Source organism: Idiotropiscis lumnitzeri, chromosome 12 (assembly GCF_059441095.1).
Source record: "Idiotropiscis lumnitzeri isolate Australia: NSW breed Sydney's pygmy pipehorse chromosome 12, RoL_Ilum_1.0, whole genome shotgun sequence".
In the NCBI taxonomy this organism is placed as follows: domain Eukaryota; kingdom Metazoa; phylum Chordata; class Actinopteri; order Syngnathiformes; family Syngnathidae; genus Idiotropiscis; species Idiotropiscis lumnitzeri.
In genome coordinates, this window is record NC_142402.1 from 17,671,144 (window position 1) to 17,690,352 (window position 19,209).

At 39.9% G+C, this 19,209-nt stretch overlaps 3 protein-coding genes across 5 annotated transcripts; 2 read left to right on the forward strand and 1 right to left on the reverse strand.

The window, feature by feature from the left end:
- The first annotated feature begins 2,092 nt into the window (after positions 1–2,092).
- agxtb (alanine--glyoxylate aminotransferase b) lies at positions 2,093–6,865 on the forward strand. The gene is made up of 11 exons (XM_088311836.1): positions 2,093–2,418; positions 3,634–3,826; positions 3,940–4,004; positions 4,579–4,679; positions 4,767–4,837; positions 4,917–5,001; positions 5,074–5,172; positions 5,260–5,329; positions 6,007–6,102; positions 6,237–6,365; positions 6,529–6,865. Exons 1-11 carry the CDS (start codon positions 2,170–2,172, stop codon positions 6,634–6,636), a joined length of 1,266 nt encoding a protein of 421 aa, XP_088167962.1. The 5' UTR covers positions 2,093–2,169; the 3' UTR covers positions 6,637–6,865.
- Positions 6,866–7,225: 360 nt separating this feature from the next.
- On the forward strand, positions 7,226–10,050 carry thap4 (THAP domain containing 4). 2 transcript variants are annotated; one of them, XM_088311483.1, is made up of 5 exons: positions 7,226–7,359; positions 8,187–8,340; positions 8,427–8,536; positions 9,084–9,187; positions 9,272–10,050. In XM_088311483.1, the coding sequence occupies exons 1-5, from the start codon at positions 7,335–7,337 to the stop codon at positions 9,386–9,388; spliced, it is 510 nt and encodes a 169-aa protein (XP_088167609.1). In that variant the 5' UTR covers positions 7,226–7,334; the 3' UTR covers positions 9,389–10,050. The 2 variants fall into 2 exon arrangements, with proteins under 2 accessions (XP_088167609.1, XP_088167610.1); XM_088311484.1 differs by having other exon boundaries at positions 7,228–7,359; positions 8,190–8,340.
- Positions 9,711–16,873, reverse strand: LOC148326284 (bcl-2-related ovarian killer protein-like). Of its 2 annotated transcripts, none has more exons than XM_088311480.1 (5): positions 16,385–16,873; positions 15,155–15,421; positions 14,243–14,371; positions 11,145–11,308; positions 9,711–10,424 (listed from the first exon to the last, which is right to left on the reverse strand). In XM_088311480.1, exons 2-5 carry the CDS (start codon positions 15,375–15,377, stop codon positions 10,299–10,301), a joined length of 642 nt encoding a protein of 213 aa, XP_088167606.1. In that variant the 5' UTR covers positions 15,378–15,421; positions 16,385–16,873; the 3' UTR covers positions 9,711–10,298. The 2 variants fall into 2 exon arrangements, with proteins under 2 accessions (XP_088167606.1, XP_088167607.1); XM_088311481.1 differs by lacking the exon at positions 16,385–16,873 and adding an exon at positions 16,310–16,370.
- Between the last annotated feature and the right edge of the window lie 2,336 nt (positions 16,874–19,209).

Consider the following 19,209-nt stretch of genomic DNA (forward strand, 5'->3'; position numbering starts at 1 on the left):
AAAGCTTTTATTAAAGAGCACGACAGAGCCTGGAACTTTTTTTTTTTCTGTGCGATGAAACAATATTTAGTTTCTTCCCGTTTTTTTTTTCATTTCTAACATGTTATTGTCGTCGCTTCCAGTTGCTGTCAACAGGCCATTAAGCCAACTGAGGCCAAAAGTCCTTCAACCTCGAAAGGAAAATTGTGTTCTTTGCTATCAGCTCATCTGCGTTATCAAGATCATTTCCAAATCAAAACAACAAGACTGAAGCATAAATAAAACTCAACCAATGTCCCCTCATGCGCCCTTTTACGTGAGAGTGTGAGACTCACACACACACACACACACACACACATACATTGACACACACTCATTTGGAGCCCTTTGGGACCGAAAACAAAAACATCAACTGAGCGAACTGGATCAAGCGATGACGGATGATTCAATAACTGGCGTGCTGTTATTTACAAGCTGAGTACTCATCCTTCCTGCTCTGCTTGGCCACATTTCAAGTCTTGTGTCCAGTGCAAAGGCCAGAACGCTATGGGGTAACAACGGGTCCCACTTATTTACCAAGGGTCTAATTATTTACTAAGCCAGACGGCGATAAGGACATCGCCTGCAACGCATGACATAACAGCAGAATGAAAAAAAAGTATTTGAGTGGATTTAATTGCAGCAAGGAAATGGGATTTTTTGACTCTTAATAATAAAAAAAAAAAGAAGAAAAAAAAAAAAGTAATGTTTGTGAGCTTGTCTTTGCTTCTCGTGTGGCCATTAAATAAAAATCACGCCAAACCAAATGCATTGTGGCTTAATTAACGGGTTTAAACGTGAATTGCGTAACATTTTAAAGGCCGACGCGGGCGTAAAACTGAACAATTGTTTTGAAAGCGCTGATAATCAGTGTGCACATGTGTGTTTGTGGGTGTGCGTGTGTTTGCATATTCGCTGATTGGCTATCCGGAGAGGAGCCTCCTCTCCCCCAAAGCCAATGTCACTCCAAGTAAGAGACGGACGGGAACAGATCAGATAGACGGCAAAAAAAAAAAAAAGAAAATTCAACAGGAGCTGTAATCTAACCCGAAGCAGTTCAAAGCTGCTGCACTGTGAGGTGAATTGGCAAACGAAATGCTTTCCACTTCTGAGCTGCCTCACAATGTGAAACAGACACAGCTGCGGTTTTTAAAGTCTGTTAATTGGAAAAACAGCTGAGGTATATTAACATTTGGGTGTGTTAATGAGTAACCTTTTTTTTTTTTTTTTTTTAAATGGGAAAGCCCATTCAGGAAATCATTTGCTTACTTTGTAATACTTAACCACCATCATGCTGATTTAGGATCATGTGAAGCACTGTGCAAAAGTCTTTGGATACCTCTTGATAGTTTTAATAAATAAATAAATGAATAATTAAAAAAAATAATAAAATATATATATAAAGATATACACATTTATATTAGGGCTGTCCAAATTAAATTGTTAATATTAATAAATATTAAATATAAAAATTACTGTAAAGATGTCTCCTTTTAGATTATATTCAAGAATCAAAGAAAACTATTAGAACAGTCTTTGAATTAAATATACTTCATATTTGGTGATTTTTGCATTCAATAATAGTTGTTGAAAAATGCAATTAATCGCAATTAATCATGGAATTTTTTGTGATTAATTAGTTAAAAAATGTCATCACATGAAAGCACTAATATATACATATGCACACGCATACTTTTGGGTTTTTTTGTTTTGAAACCTGGGCTACTTAGCCACTATAAAGTTAATCAGCGTGTTCCATCTGTGGATTTCAGAGTGGTTCCCGATATTGCGCAAGTCCATGATGTCAGAGCAAAGGAAGTTTCTTGTTTGTTTTGTCTACTTTTTTGTGTATTTACCTGATGACATGTTGTTAAAAAAATGCTGATAAATTAGTTACTAGAGCAGAATAAGGCAAAGTAGTTGGCCTATATGTTGACATAGTGCCCTCTATCAAAAGTGCAACAAATACGAGTCAATATCCCGTGTAAGTGCCCTCCACTCTCAACTCTTCCATCCAATGACGCACGCCGCCCCATGCCCAATAGGTCAAAGACCTGCAGTCTTTCAAAACCTTTGGTCAAAACGCACACGAGGCTCAGAGCTCAGCTTCAGTCTCACCCTGGTTTGCAGGCTTCTCGGGACACCACAGTCATGATGCAGCGGACTCTGTTCAGCCGGCGGAGCGGGCTCCTCGCCCAGCAGGCGGCCGCGGCCCTCAACGTTCCGCTGGCGCAGCGCTCCGTGTCATCCGTCACCATCCCCCCGCCCGCGTGCATGCTGCGGCCACTCGAGGCGCCTCTGCGCTACTTGTTCGGACCGGGTCCCTCCAATGTCCCCCCGCGGGTCCTCGCTGCGGGGGCCAAGCCCATAATTGGTCACCTGCATCCAGAAATGTATGAGGTAAGGCACATGTTTGGCATTTTTAATCCGACTTTAAAAAAAAAAAAAAGAAGGGCTTGCTTTTTTTGTTACTAAATGTGCAATGACTTGTACTTTGTAATTTTTATTTGACTGGATTGATATTTGGATCTAGATTGATGGACATGGATTCTATACAGGGGTGCGACTCCAATTTTTTACACTAAAAACCATCTCCAAAAATACTTAGCTGCCATAATGTAGCAGCCGGCAAGTTTAAGTGTTCATTAAAAATTTTATATTTTGCAACTAACCTTGTGTATTGTATTAAGCCACCGTAAACTTTTGCATAGTTTCAACATTAAAGTCAATACAATTAAAAAAAAAAGAGCACCAATAGATACAAATGTATTGAACAGTACTTAAAAGTTAAATACAACTGAAGGGAATAGAAAAATGTACTGCACTTGAAAAGTTAAAAAAAAACTTGCATTATTGTAACATTATCCACAAAGTAAATATTAACCCAGGGTTTAAATCTAGGAGAAAAAAAAAACACCTAAGTGAATTACAGAACTTGAAAAGTAGAGGAAAAACCCGATTAAAAAGGAAAATGAAATGGATTGCACAAAACAAAAATGCACCAAAAAGTTAAAGACTGTTCTTAAATGTTTCAAAATAAACAGGTCATCAAGATTAAATGCAAATGTAATTTACTGCACTTAGAAAATAATTCCAAGTGACCTGCAGTTGGGGGGCTGTACCAGAAATGTCACCCCCCCCCCCAGCCCAAAAAAAAAGGCACTGTAAAAAAAAAAAATACTGTACTGTATTTTCCCCAAAAGTTTGACCAAAAAGTTCATAAACATGGTCAGCTATATGCGTCATTCAAATACATTTGATTGCATTTAATGTTTAAATGCTGTAAATAGAAAATTCAATTCAGGGATTCTTCCACAGGCCACTAGACTTCCCCTTTAAAATGTGACTTCATTACCACACCTGATGTTGCGAGTCAAATTGACTCACTGAAAGGTTTTAAGTATTATGTGCAACGGTTAATTAAGCCTAATCAACAATTAATGGTGACCGAAACGGACTAAAATAAATAAGTAAATAAAATATCTATACATCCAATATAAGTGATTCTTTCGCATACCACTAGAGGGAGCCATGAATTAAATGTATCATTTGTGAGCGTTCCAATTCGAGCGTAAATGTCTTACCTTGGTGTTTATCTGCTTGTTCTCCTGTTAGATCATGAACGACATAAAAAAGGGGATCCAGTACGCCTTTCAGACCGAGAACAACATGACGCTATCCATGAGCGGCTCGGGCCACGCTGCGATGGAGTGCGCCGTATTTAACACCGTGGAGCCCGGGGAGAGCGTCGTCGTCGCCGTCAACGGGATCTGGGGGGAGCGCGTTGCGGAAATTGCAGAGAGAATGGGCACGTAGTTTTACGTTCGCATTTACGACAACGTCCAACAATTTCACTCTAATTAATATGGCACTTGGCATTTGGCTTAGTCACTGAACTGTCTTTCTTTTTTTAATTCGTAGGCGCTAATGTACATAAACTGGAGAAAACCCCAGGGAATTATTTCAGCAATAAAGAGATTGAACAGGTAAGAATAATGAAGTGACTGAAACATTTTGACCAGTTCAGTGGTGCTTTGAGATAGGATTTCAATTTGTTCCGTGATCACGTTTGCAACACAAAACAATCAAATTGATATGAGTGGAAATGTCATTAATGGACGGTAAACAAAGAAAGGAATGAATGTAAAGAATGAAACAGTTTTTGCCACATTTTTCACAGGACACTGCGCGTCTGCGTCTGGTGTGCACGTTTTGGCCACATGGGGGCAGTATAACACGGCTTTTCGGAATAGATAGGCTACATGGAGACACGTCACTAGCCAGAAGCAGCAATAATAGTCCGACTTTACCAAGTCAAAGCTATGTGGTAGTAGAAATAGACGATTCTCTTTGTTTTGTGTTTAGTTTGACAGCAAACTGAGATTGAAAAGAAAGGTTACGGCTTCTTTGAAAAATTGTTCACTATATCCTAAACTGCTGCTTGTTTAGAAATGAGTCCAATTGAGTCGCTTCACTTGTATCTCAAAGCACCACTGTGAAGTAATTATAAAAAAATTAAAAAAAAAAGCTCACATCAATAATCCACCACCATGTTTGCAGGCTATCGAGAAACACAAGCCGGTGCTTTTCTTCCTCACACACGGAGAGTCATCAGCCGGTCTGTGCCACCCAATCGACGGCATTGGAGACATCTGCAGAAAGTGCGCCCTCTAGTGCACCATTTCCGCAAATGCATTTGGGCAACTTTGTTATTTAGTCGTCATGATCTGCGTTCTCGTTTTTTTTAGACACGGCTGCCTCTTCCTGGTGGACACTGTTGCATCACTCGGTGCTGCGCCCATTTTTATGGATCGACAAAGTACGATGAAGACATATCAAGAATTGTGCAAATTCTTTTGGAACAAAAATAACATTTTTTCTCCTTGTCATGTGGTTAGACATTGACATCCTGTACACGGGTTCTCAGAAGGCCCTGAACGCACCACCTGGTACGGCTCCCATCTCTTTTAATGACAGAGCATGGTAAGAAAGGACTTACACCAAAAACTGTCGGTGGTGTGGACGTAAACTCACTCCGTTTTCAACCCGGCACAGCCACAAGATGTTTAACAGGAAAACGAAACCAGTCTCATATCTTTTTGACATGACGCACTTGTCCAACTACTGGGGATGCGACGGCAAAGCAGCCAGAATGTAAGAACACTTTTGCATTACTCGCAGACGTTTGGCTACAAATGTATTTCTTCAATGAGCTTACAAATAATCATTTTTTATTTTTAGGTACCACCACACCGGTCCGGTGTCGGGTTTCTTCGCCTTGAGAGAGAGTCTGGCTATTCTAGCTGAGAGGGTAAACATAAAACTTATCACAGTACTACTTACAAAGATTGCGGTTAGAAATTGGAGTAATGTTGTTGCCATAAACTAAGCCCCAAACAAATAAAAAAAAAAAAACATTGAAAATGGCTAAACTGTCGGGCCAAATCTGTCTCCAGACTTAAAGCCTATCGAGAATGCATTTTACACTGCGAAAGAGCAGACTGAAGGGAGTAACACCCGGGAAACGAGTTGAACTGCTACAAACCTTAGACTTGGTTTGAAGGCAGAATTTAAAAATTCAACTGTAGTGTAAAACAAAAATTTTGGGTTACACCTTTGGAACGGAACACTGCAGTTAGTTTAAACATGTCTTAAACCACAAGTTTGAGCCCACAACCCTAATTTGATACCCTAATCTTAATTTGAAACACTGACCTTGATTGAAAACTCAAAAAAAAGTGCATCATTGAACCTTAACACTTGATTTTCAAACCCTAATTTGAAATTGTATTCCGATACCTGAATCCTCGTTTTACAAGAATGAGAAAAATAGTCCGCAAAGTCCAATTAATGAAGGTTTCATAATGGTAAAGAAATGAATTCAATTTCCATTATTTTAGATGAGAATTCTTTTGAAATTCGAACTAAGTTGAGGTTGAGGCCTCTTGTGACAATTTTTGTCAATGATTTCTCTTGGTCGCCCTCTAGGGTCTGGAGGAGTCTTGGAGGAAACACAAGGAGGTGGCGGCCTACCTGTACAGAGGACTTGAAGACTTGGGACTCAAACTTTTCATTCCAGACAAGGTGAGGCAAGCAACCAAAATAAAGAACCTGCATAGAATAAGAAGAAGAAGGCAAAACGGGATTTTTTTAAAATTATTATTTTGTGGCATTATTTATCACCTTCCTCCGTGTTGATTTTGTGAAATGCGCGGCAGGATTTGAGACTTCCCTCCGTGACCACCATCGCCATCCCCGACGGCTACGACTGGAGGGAGCTGCTGATGTATATGATGAAGAATCACCAGATGGAGATGACCGGAGGCCTGGGCCCCTCCATCGGCATGGTGAGCAACATTTGAAATGCGTTTGGAGCAGGACTCTCATTTGGTACTTAGGTCGACCCGAGATGGCCCTGTGAGGCAAAGTTGAAATCTGATCGGTTAAAGAAACTCTCGCGTCGTTAGTGTTGTTATTAACGATAGTTCAACGCGACTTTCTTTCCTTTAGGTGATGCGGATTGGACTGATGGGATACAACTGTGAAAAGAGCAACGCCGACATGGCGCTGCACGCCTTGGCGGACGCGCTGAAAAACTGTAAAAAGAGCAAGGCTTAAAAAGGAGAACATTCCCACAAAAAAAAAAAAATGACCACGAAGGAAGGAAAAGAAGCAAGGATTGCACATTAAAATGATGTCCTTTTGATTGCAGATGGGTTGCAAAAACATCAACTTGGGTTTCTTTTTTTGTTTTGAGTAGTTCTTTTGAAATGAGCGACAAATAGACACCACATGGTCTATGCAAAATGCACTGATAGCTGTCAATAAATGTGGATTGATTTGTCAACTTGTGGCATCATTGTGTGATAAAAAGCAATAAATTATTGAAGACACTGCAGAAACAGGTTGCTAATTTTCATATGAAGACCAAACATCTCTCTTTTTTTTTTTTTAATTTACCCAAACACTTCAGAAGCATCGACACACATCCTCAATTAATTAATATCTGTCCCTTTAGGCTGTTTTGTCTGTTCTTTTCAAGAAATATTAGCAACGGATCTCTTTACTTCTGAATTACATGAGCAGATTTCAAAATGTATTCTTTAAAAAGTGCTGTATAGCAAAATAAATCGCCAACAATGCTCAGGAGTACATTAAATTAAGAGATCTGAGAATAAAATACAGATCAAACTACATTTCCCATAATGCCCTGGGAAAGCAGGCGTTGGTGAGGACAACAGCACGGTCGCTGTTAAATTCTTGTTTGCAGTTGCTAGGTTTATTTCACTCTTAACTGAGTAAAATTTATTCAAATAATGGCTTGTCCTGTACATCAATCAGGTAGGACGTTTAACTCTTTGTTATAAATGCAATGATACGAAACAAAAATGTAGACGAGTGGTCACAATTTCACCGAGGGGGGCCCTGATTTATGACGAATCATTTATGTGCCTACAAGGTATTAAACGGGTGAAAGTGACTTTACGTTCGTGTTTAGTCGTGAAAGCCCAACCTGAGTTGGCGATGCAGAGGAAGTGAGTTGCTTAGAAAAGTCCGGCATTCTAAGTAGCGTCCCCCATGAGGCAAATTTAGGTTTGCCTCACACGCTTGAGCTAACTGAGATCTTATTTTAAATGTGTTCGGCGTCGTTCGGTTTCGTTTTTTAGGGTGGAAATTGCGTTGGTTAAATAACAAGCGTCACCTCGTCTGTCAGGTCACCACAACCTGGCCACAATCCTTCTTCGGTGGGGCGGAATCTCGTGATTGGGCCGGTGCCGGACGACGCCATCTGCTGGAGAAATGAAGCATTGCTTCGAGTCTCTGTAGAGCGGGCTCTTATTTATGCCGTTTTAATACATACATTATGTGCTCATTTTTGTCGAAGGGAGGAAATATTCCAGCTGATTCAACAAAAAATTACTCAACAGTTGAATTATTTTTACTTTATTACTTCTATTGAAAAAATAAATAAAGCGTCCTTATTTTTAGCTGCCACAAATACACACAAAAAAAAACAAATATATATATATATATATACTATATATATATAATTGACTGTGTGACTAACATGCTTATTTAATTTCTCTCAATAAAGATAAAGATGTCCTTTATTAGTCCCACAATGGGGAAATTTGAATCTGTTGCTGTGTTTCATTGTTTATATTTAGCAGAGATGAACCCCGCCATCCTGCCTCTGGACTGGCTACTGGGCACCTGGCAGTCTGACGAACCAGGGGAGGGCTGCTTTCCCACCATCAAACCTTTCCGCTACTTGGAGACGCTTAACTTCAGCCACGTCGGGCAGCCCGTCGTCAACTTCTCGTGGGTTCTCCAACGGCCACTTCCAGAATTACGAGGTGGACCCATTCAACGTTGACTTCTTTCATTTCTCCTTTGCTGGTTTTTAGGTTCAACGCCTTCCATGCAGACTCCAAGAAGCCTCTGCATCGAGAGTGCGGGTTCATCCGGATCCAGCCAGGAACCAACAAAGTGGCTTTTATTGTGGCGCAGAACTCGGGTAGGTACCTTGTTTATTTTATCTTACAATGCGCTTCTTGACCACCAGGGGGCGGTATAATACCGTGCCACGGTATATAAAGGACTCTAAGGTTTGACAAAGTAAGACAGGGGGGGGGGGGATACAACCGCACAAAAAACAATCAAACAAGCAATTCGTATTGTTTATGTTCTCGGTATTTTGAAAAAAACGATGGAGTGAAAAAGTTTAGGCTTTTCACGATTTTTGGGGTGGCCTCGGCCCTGAATCCCGTTAAATTAGATCCACCACTGCACTTAAGGGCGACCACATCCCATGTCCACATTCAAAATCAAAAAAAGAACAGACTGTAGTAAGATGTTTGTGTTCAATTCTTCAAGTTGATGAAAAGTTTTATAAGTCTTGCAACATTGATGCTAGTTTTGTTAGCTTGTCTATGACGTTTCCTATTATGTGCTAGCATGAAGCTAGCAGACTTTCCGAAGGTGATTCGGTTGGAGACACAAAATGCATTTGTTTTCCAGTACATTTCACTGTGAAACAAACAAAATGTCTGCGTTCTGGGCAGGTGTGGTGGAGATTGAGGAGGGTGAGCTCACGGGCCAGCAGCTGAACCTGCGCAGCCACGCCATCGCCAGAATCTCCTTCGCCAAGGAGCCTCACGTAAAGGAGGTAGTAGCCCGATACATTCGCACTCTCATAGTTTACGCTTTTGTATCAGTGACACAGCTGGCCAATTGTCTTTGTTTCTAACAGATTTCGCGAGTGTTTCAGCTACGCGTGGATGGGAAGCTGGAGCAACGGGTTTCCATGGCAACAGACACACAGCCACTAGTGGAGCACTTGCGCATCACTTACGTCCGCTCGTCTTGAAGCAAAATGATTCAGAGGAAGTTCCGATGATAGATTTGTGGGGGTTTTTTTGGTGGTGGTTTGTGTTACATCATATTTAAAGGAAATAATGTCTGTTTGTTGGCTTGGGAGTTTTTGTGAAAATTTACAGCAAAGTTTAAGTCGCACTAATAAATGTAAATTTTTTTGCTAGGTGTTTGTATATTTTCAGCTGTAAATTATTTTGCCATCAAAAGCGCTTTTTCAGTCTTATTGTTGTTTTAACCTCAGCAAAGGCATAATCCTTTCATTTTTGCTTCCCCGTCTCATTTTTAGTAAGAATAAATAGGAAAATAAACAATGCATAATTGAACGATTTTGTCATTTATTGCAGAAAAACGTAGATTAACGTTTTCGAAGAGCCAAAAGAAAAAAAAAACAGGCACGTCACGAAAGCATTCAGAAGAGATTCTCTTGCACCCGTTTTTCCTTGATACTGCAATGGCTTTAATCATTTCAAAAATAAAATCATAAATAATCTATGTACACGTTAAAAAGTCAAGGAAAACACCTTTTTGTGTGTGTGTGTGTGTGTGTCTGTGTGAAGTCCTCTTCGACCCTAAAATAAGCAACCCAGCGTTGGCGGTGAATGTGAAATCCGCACTTTTAATCAAAAAGGACTCAAAATGTTTGCATTGCCAGAATTGGTGGGGGTTGTAATATTGCAATTCTCACCCCCCAATGCCCCCCCCCACACTCCCATCTTACCTGCACCGTCTTGCGATTAGACTCTGAATGAAGCCCAACCCAAAATCATGTGACAAAAGAGAACCATGCTGAGCAAACATTTGTCCATGGCCAGCGAGCAGCACGCCCATCTTGGCCTGGCAGGCCCGAGGTGGGCGTGTGACGGGTCCCCCCCCCGCGATTGTCTTTTCGTGTCGGACGGTGGTCACGCTTCCTTCATGATGTAAACGTACATGGACGTGAGGAAGTATCGCAGGGAATCCAGGGCGGAGGAGAGCCAACGGTGTTCGGGGAAGAGGTCCTTTTTAACCACACAGTTGGTCAGTTCCGCCTGCGGGGGGAATTGGTTGAGAACCTTTAGGAAAATCAATTTGGTAGTTCCGATTTGGTAATTTAGATTCGGAATGCAAGACGACAAAATGGGGTGCGTCTCATACTCGTAAATATGCGGCAACACTACGACGCCGATACCATTTCACTTGCATGATACAAACTGCATCATGCGGTTTGTCTCTATATTACCATCCTAACAGTAAAAGGTAAAAGGAGGCCACTTCACTTTGCTTTGACAACAAAAATTGACACAAAAAAAAAAATACAAACCATTATGGTTGTGGTTTTCTGTTAAATCTTAGCAAATTATTTATATATTTAAGACTGTGTGTATGATTGCAGGGAATCAACTTTATATGGAAATGTTTTTGCACCTCCTGTACAGTAGGGGGCGGTATGCAACAAAGAGCTGTAATCCGCCCACGAAACAAAAAGATGAAGAGGAAGCAGATTTATTTTTTTTTTTTTTGCAGTACTTGTAAACCAGAGTTGTCGTGCACATTGGATTTTATTTCCCCTTGACCATAATTCAGAGCTGTATTCTAATGAAGATAAACTTTGAATGAAAACCTTTTGGCGTTTAAGGAGTTAAAGCAGCTCCAAGCAGCCACCAGTCAAATAGTTTGACACATAAGTGTCTGTGAAACGGATCGACTGCTGGATCAACGGACTTTTGACTGACGCACTGACAATTACGGGGTGATTTAGCAAGACTCACCCAACCTCCGCGTCTCTTGAGCCACTGAGCCAGATACTTGCGGACGAACTGGCCCAGGCTGTCCACGATGACATGAACCGTGCCGGCGTGTCCTTGCCGCACGCAGTCCACGGCCAGGGCGCCGGCCACCGCGTACATGGATGCCACTTTGCCCCACGTGATGCCTGCAGTGCCAAAAACACGCCTTACTGTCTGTTGCATCTCACAATGATAATGTTGTTCTCCATAAAATGCAAAAGGAAATGACAACGGAATTTTTTTTTTACCTTCTTCAATTCATTAGAGAGTTTGCCGCCCCTTCTGCTGTGTAGGCCTTAGCCACTAGGGGGCAGTATGATACACAGTTGGCTATACATGGAGACAGTCACTCAGTAGTTCTTCGCAGATGATAAAGAAGATATGCCTAGACGTATTTTTCTGTTAACTGCCAACCTGTTAGCCAAATATCTGTTCCTTGAAGTGTTATGACTCGTAATTTTATTATATCAAAATATGCAGAAATTATTAAATATAACGTTAGGAATTTAACAGTTTGTGATTCATGATTTGATACACGCAAATCACGCATCTGGGTCAGTAACCCACAGTAATATAAAAACTTTATTTTTATAGATTATAATTGACATTTTGATTTTTTTAAGGCTAATTTTGTTTCCCTCCTGGAATCTGGATCGCCTTAAAGTGTACTTGAGTATCTAACCAAGCGTCCGATGACCGTTTCGGTCGCCACGGAGTGCAATCCAAGCGCGTTAGTTTGACGTTTTAAAAAAAAAAAAAAAAAAAACAGCCCACATTGGACTTTGGTCTAGTAATTAAACTGTACAACGTGGCCATACAGCGGAGCTGATAAGACATTCCTTTTAAATTGACGTGAGCAAAATATGGCTTAGAAAACTGAGCCGATTCTAAAATTTGCATCGAGAAAAAGTGAACACGGTCGTATTCGTAGACGCCGTCGGCTTCTTATTGTCAGCAGCCACAGAGACCAACGACAGCACTTAATGACATTAACCTCCTTCTTCAGAGCGCGCTTGCATCATCATCTCCTGACGCTTACCCACAACGGCGCTCCGAGCCCAAGGCGAGGCGAGGCGAGGCGAGCTTAAACGAGATAAGCGTCCAAGGAAAGTGTCAGAGCTCACTGAAGCCGGCCGAGAATAGAGACGACATTGTCGGGGGATAAAGCCAGCTTGGCGGAAAAGAGATAACAGAAACATTTGGAATAGACTCCACTTGCTTATTGACAAGAATACTGTTTTTTTTTTACCCTAATTTGAATTCTAAGACTGTTCTCGTAGCTTTCTTTCATCCTTGAATACGATCTAAATTGAGGGTCGTCTTTACAGGCATGCCAGTAACACGAGTAGCTGGGGTACTTTTCGCAGCGAGCAAAACGAATCAATCGACTTTAGAGAACACTGTCGTGCTTCTGTGGAGCTCAAACTCATGACAAGCAAGAAAAAATGTTACGAAACTAAGCCAGAGCAAATCAAGAGTATGAGTCGGGTGTTTTGGGGTTTTTTTCTCCTATTTTTATCCACATCTCAAAGGCTCTCAGAAGTTCACAAAGTTTGCTGGAGGAATCCCATCCGTACCCAAATGTGCACATCTCTGCGCTCACCTCCCAAAAAGGGCAAAAAAGCAGCGCAGATGTATTTAAGAACTTTCCTGGCAAGCGGACAAAGTCAACACACCGGACTGAAACGGAACACGAAATGAAATAAGCAATATCGTGTGCGGTTTTATAACCTGTTCAATTAAGGTTGGATGCGATGGTTGAGTGTGACAAAAATAGAACAAGAACAAAAAAAAAAAGTTTTATGACGAAAAGGAGCATTTGGCGCACTCAACGGGAAAAAGTAACAACTGGATTTAAGTCACAATTTTACAAGAGTAAATTTACAACATAAATGAGGTCATCCGCATGTTTTTATAATTGCCTAAAAATGAAATACAATTTTAGGCCTATATAAAATGTTAATTTCCTGATATTTTTTTTGGGGTGGAAAAAATAAATCTCACTTTTTTCTCGTAAAGATATGATTTATCATCTGAAATTTTACCTCTAAAATTCATGACCGGCTTTGATCTTGACAAGAAGAAAATTCATTCTTTTAATAGTATGACTTCGCTTTTCGAAGATTTTTTATTTTTATAATTTTTTGGGGGGGAAAACACCCAACTCTATTTTATGAAAAATGATGGCTTAGTCTCGAAAATACAACTTTTTTCCCCCTCCAAAAATACAGTTTTCTAAAAAACAATGTCTTATTGTCATTATATTATAATTTCAGTTTTAAAAACGTGCGACATTAATCTCGAGGAACAAACAACTCCCACTTTTTGCATGTAATGAGCTTTGTCGAGTTTTGTCAATGTCGATGAGGTGACGTGACACTTAAAGGGGTGCGGCCTTTTCAAAAAGCGCATTTTTGAGGCCAGCGCTGGAAGGCAGTCAATGCGTCCGATGTGGGTTGGGTTGGGCTCGTCACGTCACGTCAAGACAAGACGTGCGCTCTCGAAGCAAGAACACAAAATACTTTTTAATCCATTACTTTTCATTTTATTGAGGCCACAAAATGAGCCACGCAAGACTAAGGTAATAAAAAAAAAATAAGTTAGATATTTTCGAGATTAAGGTCATATATTTCGATTTGTTATTTCTTTTTCTTTTTTCCCCCTCAAGAAAAAATGTTCTTAAGGCAAATTTTTTGAAATAAATAAATCTGGATATTTATTTAGGTAAAAGGTCAAATTCTTTCAAGAGTCAAGTTGAAAAATTAATATAATAAAGTCAGTAATATGAGAAGAAAAAAAGATTTACGAATTGAAGTTCGCATTTTCAGCATTTCTTTTGTTAAATTATATTTTTTTAAGAGGAAACTCAAAATAGAACAATAATTTAAGTTGCATATTTGTGTATATTTTCAAGAGGAAAGAAAATGACATTTTCAATATTAAAGTCATAATACAAGAATAAAGTTTTAGATTAAAAAGTTTAGATTTAAAAAAAATCTATACTTTTGTAAAATTGTATTTTAAAATGAAAAGAAGAAAAGTTGCCATGCAAAAGTGTCGACGACGGCGTGCTGTTGTACCAGTGGAGAAGATCTCTGTGGCGACTCCGATGAAGGCGTCGGAAACCATGGTCTCCATGGCAACGGAAATGTTGAGCTGGCGGGCCACATTCCTGTAAAGGCTGGGAAGGATGCGCTCCAGCTCGTCACCTAGGTAACATGCACAAAAGATCAGCTGCATTGCAAAAAAAAAAAAAAAAAGCCAGAAAATTGCATTCACGTCGCTAAGGTTGTGCTTGCCAAGAAAAAAAATTATTATTTCAGATTAAAGTAGAGACATTACAAGAAAAGTAATTAAAGCTGTTTATGTTAAAAATCAGGCAGAAAAAGTCATTTAAGATTTTTTTTTTACGCATTTGAAATTAAAGTGCAATTATTACGAAAGTGTTTTTTTTTTTTTTTTAGATAAAATTTTTAGTCGGGATGGTGATACCAGGCAGGTATCATATCAGGCTGATATAAGACTTATTTTAAAATATTGGGTACTCTTGGCTGCTATCGATACCAGCCAAAGATACCAAAAAAAAAAAAATTCCCTATTCGGTGGGAGTCCAAAATATTTTTTTTAAGTGTTATATTTTCAAAATATAGTTTTAAAAATATCTCGCTAAGTCACAATATTTTAAATCTATATCTTTTAAGGCTTCAAATTTCCCCCCAAAAAAATGGTCACGTATCTTCAAGATGAAATTTTGAAGTTTAAAGTCCGAATATAACGAGAATAAAGTCATCAATTTTCAAGTGAAAACATTTTCTTGATTTCTTTTTACAGGATTCCGACTCCTCTACTTGAGGCATCGTTGATACGCCGTTTGAGGAACTAACTTGTCAAACTCTCTCTCTTCCCATCTGAGATAAGCACTGGAATGTGACACAGTGGCCATTTTGCAACGTTTGCTCGCGAGATTGTCCCGGGGCGTCGCGCGGTCTTACCGAGACAGAGGAGCACAAAGGAGACTTCGGCCAAGGCGGCGCCGCTGGGCGATAGGTTGAGCTCGCTTTTAGACCACGTCAGCCCGTTCTGGTTGAGTCGGGACAGGATGAAGTCCCGGCACAAGGCCTTGGCCTGCGACACCATCTGCTTGTCGCTCAGGGATCGGTCAAACACCTCCAGGACCTCGGCGGCGAACGCCGACGACTTGCGGAGAACCTCCATCACCGCCTTCGGGGTGACTCTTTGGGGAACTGATCTCAAATCAGCTGAAGAAGAATGAAAAATGACTTAGATCTTGAGACTTTTGATTGCAAATAATCAGTAAAGTAATTCAGTTACTTTTTTCAGTGTTGAGGACACACGTTACTTTGTTTTGAATCACGTTGGAGTACCTCCGGCAAACATCACACTACGCTCTTTATTTTTAGCGGAAGAATATGAGCAGCAAGTTACATAAGAATAGGCTGGAGGCGCTGTTATTGCGCCGGCAAAGGCAAGATAATGCTCTTGCCGCCGCTTGTCTTGCATTATGCAATCATGTAAAAACACAACACAAGACAGTCGGGCTGGATTTGTTGGAAGTCAGAACAAAAAATACTTACGCAAAATATTAATGTATAAACAATTGATTTAAAAATATTTTAACAAATACTATAACAAATCATGAATTAAAAAAGGCACATTTAAAAAAAGGCAAAAAATAAAACATTTTAAATTATTCCAAAATGAATTCATAAACAATACAAAAATTAGATACATAAATTAATAAAAAAAAATATATATATACATAATGAAGAAATCAATGTGAATAATGAATACAAAAGAGTAAAAACTATAAACATGAAAAATAAAGGCAATAATACATATAAAAATCTAAATGCAAAAATATAAATAACGCCAACTTTTTAAAATCTATTAACTAGAACTACACAAATTAAATGAATATTGAATAATCCCTAAATATATTAGCAAATATAATAAATGTGTACACCCAAAGACGTAAATAAATAAAGCAACAACTAATTCATGTCAAAAGTCATAATAAAATATTAATACATTTACTTAAAAATAAATTAAAAGAATAGATACCCTTACAAGCATTCATATAAACAAACACACAAAAATACGTCACACTCTTAAGTATATTAAGACACCTGATGCATATGCAGTCCGCTTTTAGCTCCCGCAGCCGCCCAAAAAAATCTAAATAAAAAAATTAAAAGCCTTACCTTGCACGTAACATGCCCTCGTCCACTCCAACCGGATTTTGCCCCCCCCTCAAAAAAATCGTCCCAATTAGCCAAAGTGGGACAAGCCCGTCAGAAACAAGCACCAAGCCACAACACGAGCGGCGTCGTTGTGGTTGTCGTCGCGGCTGTTCGGCTGCTCATTGCCGCACGTTTCTCACGCGAGTTAAAGTGCTTCTGCTTCCAAAAAAGAAGAAAAGACAAAGAAGAAGGGGGGTGGAAGGAAAAACCGGGACGTCTCAAGTTGGCGAAGCTCGCTACCTGTTGTTCCACCTGGGCGCGCTCCATTCACTGACTGAAACGGCCGGCGGGACCGGTTGGGCGGCCCGCCCGCCCCACAAACGAACACACACTCTCCACGCGCAAGACTACTATAAACAAAAGCTTTTTTTTTTAATTATATTTTATTTAAAAAAAATACCACGATTTTAATCCCAAAAATACACAGGCAGCCTGAGTCCTCTGAATTTTTTTTTATTAATATTTTAGACGTTGGTTTATGTAACCCCTCGCTACCGGCGGATATTCCAAATATGGGCCGAACGACGTTATAATCCTGCTCGGTCAAAGTGTCTAAATTTAGATCGGAGTTGATGTTTTGGTTTGTTGTTTGGAAGGAGTAAGGAAAATGCTAAACACAGTTTGATTTTCAACTTTAAATTGTTAAACGAAAATCGACTATAGCGCGAGGCACACATTGAAATAAGTAAATTGGCATTTGTTTAACATTCCGGAAGTTGTCGCCGATATAATTTCTCCTTTTGACCAGAAGGTGGCGATATGTACTGTAATGCCATCCGTGCATGCATCCATCACGAGGGTTGCGGGCGTGCCCTCCGGCAGTGGGTGGGGTACACCCGAACTGTTTTGTCAGCCAAGTGTCCAATCAACCTGCCATGCATGTTTTAGGAATGGAAACCCAAGCAGGCAAGGGGAGAAGAGCAAACTCCACGCAGGAAGGCGGAATCGAAGCATGCACCTTTGAACTGTGAGGCAGACGTGCTCACCAGTGTAGTGTGCTTTTACATTTGTCCACTTGGTGTCAGTGTTTCCCCTTAGTTTTTGTCAACAATAGAAGCTCAGTATTGTAGCTGGAGGTTAACTCAAACAAGATAAATGGAGTCATTTTATCATATTTAAATTTCAAAGTAATGAGAAACATTTATTATTTCTTACATCTTTGCGAGAGAGACGTTAAATTTGACTAGTCATCGTGCTGAATTTAAGCTTTTCAAAGTCAACAAAGGTCCGATTATCATATGGTGAGGGGTGTGGGGAAAAGGTATATTTATTTAGCCCCAATATGCTTAAGTTTCTCGGCTGACAATCACAAGTACTAAAACCATAAGATACTCTTTCAGAATAATCTTTGAGAGACATCAGATCATCGCACCTTTGCTGACTTAATGGTCACATTCAGCTCGATTAGCTGCATCTCTGTGGCCCACTTTGCAGTAAGAGTCTTTATTTCAACACATTGTCAACTTCACGTCGTCATAGCAACTAAAGTCCTCATGACGCATTATACCAAATACCATACGAGGGAATGTGATTTAGTTCCAGATGATGGACCATACTGACAGACTTCAAACGTTCCCCCAAACATGAAGTTTGAAACCTTCCAAAGCAAACACTCCATATTGTTTTCGATCCACTCCAAAACGGATTCCAACGATGTCCGTGTCACACTGACGGGAATTTATGAGCTCAATGTGACGCATGTCAGGCAATTCCGCGTTCACAAAGCGGGCCCATGTTTTAACAAGATCCATTCACCACTTTTTGCAACTCAGGCAGTGCCCTGATTGGTTAATTGAGGACGAGTGGTCAGCCTTGAGGACCGAGAGAATTCTTTGCTAATTCTGTTAAGCAGAAAACTATGACGGACAAGCAATATTGATGCTGTTTTGTCACATCTTACTTTCTCAACGCGGGTCACAGGACCAAGATGCTGTTTTGTCACATCTTACTTTCTCGACGCGGGTCACAGGACCAAGAGGAACGTGGAGCTTGTTGAGTTAATTGGGTGGCTGAAAATCTGCTGACTCGTTACTTTGCCCGAGTCCTCATAATAGTGGTAACCAGCGGAAACGTCGCAAGACAAATTTCGTAGATCACTAGTTTCATCGATGGACACCAAATTAATGTAAAATGTCTATTGCAATGGGACCCGCATAAAAGTCTCAAGGACCCATGATGGAAATTGGTCAGCAAGTCAGCCATTTTGTTTGGAAGCAGCCATTTTGCACTCGGTCGCACCCCATCGAAAGTTGGAAAAAAAATTTGTTTCATCTTTGAATGCAAAATTGGTTGGGTATTTCTAACATAACAGGACGCACAAAAAAGTCTAAAAAATGAACAGAAAGTTTTCCATTTAGGTTTGAAGCAGCCATTTTGAAATCCAGCCCAAATCACTTTACTGGGGTGTGTGCCCCCAAAATTGAAACTGGGCTCATTAACATACGCATCAGTTGAGTTTCACTCAATGTGAGCAGAACTAAAAACATAAACCACAGCCAAGGGAAAAAAAAGAATAAACACTTCTATGCTACCACTTAACTGGAGTCTGAAATGAGTTAAACGGCAATTAAATCATTAAGTTGTAATGGATATGAACGCACAACAGGGGAACGATTGCTGCTCGATTATTACTAAAAGTCTATTAAGTTATATCGGATCTTTGATGTCATTTCACATATTTGTACATTAATTTAAAAATTAATCTTTTTGATTAAAAAAATATTTTTATGATTGGTAATGGACTTAATAATGAAATCTAATATTCTGTGCATATTTTTCCATTTGTG